This window comes from Antrostomus carolinensis, unplaced genomic scaffold (assembly GCF_000700745.2).
Source record: "Antrostomus carolinensis isolate BGI_N321 unplaced genomic scaffold, ASM70074v2 Scaffold53260, whole genome shotgun sequence".
NCBI lineage: Eukaryota > Metazoa > Chordata > Aves > Caprimulgiformes > Caprimulgidae > Antrostomus > Antrostomus carolinensis.
Genome location: NW_010288735.1, coordinates 1 through 3,395, shown reverse-complemented (window position 1 = coordinate 3,395; position 3,395 = coordinate 1). Strand labels below are relative to the sequence as shown.

Sequence of the window (3,395 nt, the reverse complement as noted above, 5' to 3'; positions counted from 1 at the left end):
GGTGCCCTGACCGAGCTCTGACTGCTTCCAGGAGGAGGAGATGGTTCCGCTCAAGAAAGAGAAAACCCACTTCACCGTCCGGCTGACCGAGCTCAAAGCTGCCGACAAGGTGAAGCTGATCAAGGAGGTGAAGAACTTCGTGCCAGGAATCAACCTGGTGCAGGTGAGGAGGGGGCTGCCCGAGGCGCCCGCCGCCCCGCACGGGTTCACACGCACGTTACAAGCAGCGGCCCCGGTTCTCTGTTCCAAAAGGATCCTGGATTTCCGTGTGTGGAACGTTCTGCCTGGGGCTGCCCGCACGCCTCCTGCAGACACAGCCGAGATGTAGAGCAGGAGCCGGGTGAATCTGTCTGGTGACTTTTTGAGAAGGGTGTTCCCTGCCAGCTCTGCTGCGTGGCCAACAGCTCGTGGAGCCGTGGGGTGAAGGACTCAGAGCAAAGCAGCCTCAGGTTCTCCAAATCTAAGAGCTGCTCTGAGCTTTCCTGCAGACCTGGGGAGCAGACGGGATTCCTTGCTGCAGCTGGCTTTGTCTTGCCTTCCCTTAAAGTTTTTTATTCTTTCAAAGCCAATATGTTACTGAACTTAGATGAGTTTCTCTAATTCACACAGCTTGCAATCCATGCTTCCAGCCCTTTTCAGAGCTCTTCTTTTTGTAGGTGATGCCTCTGCCTTTTTCCTCAGAGACCTTTCACAGTCCTGTGCAGTGTCTGGGCTCATGCCCTTGAGCCATGATGTAGGCTCAGAACAGAGAACGGGTGATACAGCTGCTGCTGCTGCTGCTGCAGAAGCATTTAACGGGCTTCAGTTCTCCTCTGGGTGACGCTCTCCTGTCCTGGGGATCATAGCAGCACTTTCTGGTTATCCACTTGCCAGGAAGAAATGTTGAGCACTGTAAAATCTGCTCTTATTTGTAGCCCAGGATAACAGAAGGATTTCTTAGAAAATCTTTGACCTGTTCATATCCATGTGTTGCGAAGCAAATAACAGAGACACTCCGGGGGCAGCAACGTGAGTTTCGTTGGCCCACTGGGATAATTAACTGACTGCCAGCTTGGTTACTCTGGCAGTTGTTTATCCGTTATCACACCCAAGCAAGCATTAAAATACCAAAACCCTGTAACGGACACCATCAGCAGATAATTAAAAGCTGTCTGGAGAGCAAATGCTAAATCAAGTTGGCTTAGCACGTGGAACCTGTCAAACGAGCTGGTCACAGTCCCAGTGCAGGTACAGGGTTGGTAGGTGCAGGTTAGTTATTGTGGGTAAACTTTGTCCAGTGTGACTTACCCAACGTGCTGTTTTGATTAAAACACACACACACAAAACAAACTGCTGCTGATGGCTGGCTCTGTTGACAGAGGCTGTACTCAAAGTGTAGATGTTAAATCTTTATTGTAAATTTTATTGCCATCCAGTTGAGGCGTTTTTAATGAGATGTGCAGGGAATCTGTTCTTGGCCTGTGGGGCCGTTAATGGTGTGGAAGAAAGCAGTGCTAGGAAAATCTTTGGGTGCCGATGTGACTGGAGCAGGTCAGCCCTACAGAAACAACTGCTGGATGAGACAGGGGTGTTGTCAGTGCAAGCCAGACTCGAGTCCATTCGCAGCTCTGAGAGCTTGTTCAGAGCCCACCCCACGCTCCGTCCGGGGCCGGAGCTGTCGTGAGCTGCGGCTGGGACTGGAAACGCGCTGCCTCTGCCCCGGGGCTGTTGCTGTGCAGGTCCAGCTTGGCTCAGGCCCTGCTCTTCGCCTGCTGGGAGCTCTGAACAGCTGCTTCCTCTGACCAAAGCTGCTTTAGAGCAGCAGTGAAGCATTAGTGAGCAAGGATCTTAAATGAATAACCCTGATTGTGTTGCCTGTCCTCATCTCAAAAAGCCAGACCCGGCTCCTTTCAGGGTGCTCTGGTGGGTGAGGACATGCCTGCCCCACCGAGCTTTGCCTGCACAGCTACACCTCATCCCTGGCAAGAGCATGTTCTGCCACCACAGATACATCGTCACTGCGCCCAGTGTGAACTGAAACAACACAACCTTCTTTCTGTCAGCAGTGGTCAGTCTGCCGGACGCTGAATACCTGCAGTGCCACACGGCAGAGAGCTGGCAGCGGCTCTGCACCGTTGGAACCTCCCTGGGGCTTGTTTTTAAGGAGCCAAATAGCTTTGTTGCTGCTGCTTCATGTGGGAGTGAGAGCATCTGACTGCCACGGGCTGATCCTCCCGGGCTCTCTTCCCTGTTTTACAGCAGTTCTGCAAGAAGTCCCTTTAAATCAGTTCAGCAGCTCGTCAGCTTGCCTTAAATATTGCGGTACTGCATAGTAACAATAGTTTTGTATAAAAAGTCCTGAAAGTATCAAGATTGTGTTGTCAAACAGTCTGTACTGGAACTCTTTTCTTTTTTAGCCGGTACAGCAGATTCCTGCCCAGCTGTGCACAAACCCTGGCACAGCCTCTCCTCCCCGCTGGCAGAAATATGTGAACAAAAACACTTGCTCTGGAAAGAAGTCAGCCCAAGGAGGCCGGTAGCTGCCTTGGCTGGTTACTGTGTGGTGGCTCTGCCTGCATCCCAGGCACCTACTCAGACCAGGGCTGCACATCTGGGAGCGCTGTGCACATGGTGGGAGGAATTTACGGGCAATTACTCTCTGAAAAAGGTCTTCCAGGGCTGTAGTGGATGTGCTGTCGCTTTCAGTCAGGTTTAGACGTCTTCTGGCAGGATGGGCTGTAGTTCAAGTAAAAGTCTTGGGTTTTAGACTGGTCAGTGAGTTTCTCTGGTCTGCTCAGGCAGAGGTCAGGCTCATGGCTGTAAATCTGTTAATCCAGTTAGTGAAAGCCAGTTGACAAGACTCTGTACTTTGTCCCTCCCACAGGCAAAGAAGCTGGTGGAGTCCCTTCCTCAGGAGATCAAGGCGAACGCCTCCAAGGAGGAAGCAGAGAAGATCAAAGCAGCACTGGAGGCAGCAGGAGGGACTGTGGTTCTGGAGTAGGCAGCCCTGTCTCACCACGGAGGGACTGGTGCCACGGCAGCCCTCACCGCTGCCGCCTGCCCGGGCACCGACCGCTGCCCAAGGCGGGGTCCGGATGTTTCCGAGTGCGAGACATCCTCTAGCTGTGTGGTGGAAATGCTCTCTCGAAGCGATTCGGTGCGAGAATGCTGTACGGTTTGGCTGGGCTGCTGTCTAGTTCCAGCATTGCCATGAACTCTACCTTCATCAATGTCAAAAAAAAAAAAAAAGAAAAATACCTGTTAAATGGTTCATCTCTTAAAAACCAGCCCTGTCTGATCCATGGATCCTGGATCCATGTACGTGCCGCAGCAGCGGTGCTGCGCCGTGGATCGAGCTCTCTGCGGTGACACGGGATGGTTTGATGGGTCCTGCACTTGGGTCACAGCAACCCCAG

At 52.5% G+C, this 3,395-nt stretch overlaps 1 protein-coding gene across 1 annotated transcript; it reads left to right on the top strand.

Moving 5' to 3' along the window:
* Nucleotides 1-7: 7 nt before the first annotated feature.
* MRPL12 (mitochondrial ribosomal protein L12) lies at nucleotides 8-3,018 on the top strand (the record flags this gene model as incomplete). The annotated part of the gene is given in 2 exon segments (XM_010167481.2): nucleotides 8-163; nucleotides 2,864-3,018. Coding segments are annotated over 2 exon segments (273 nt in total), but the record flags the coding sequence as incomplete, so codon positions are not given.
* Nucleotides 3,019-3,395: the final 377 nt, after the last annotated feature.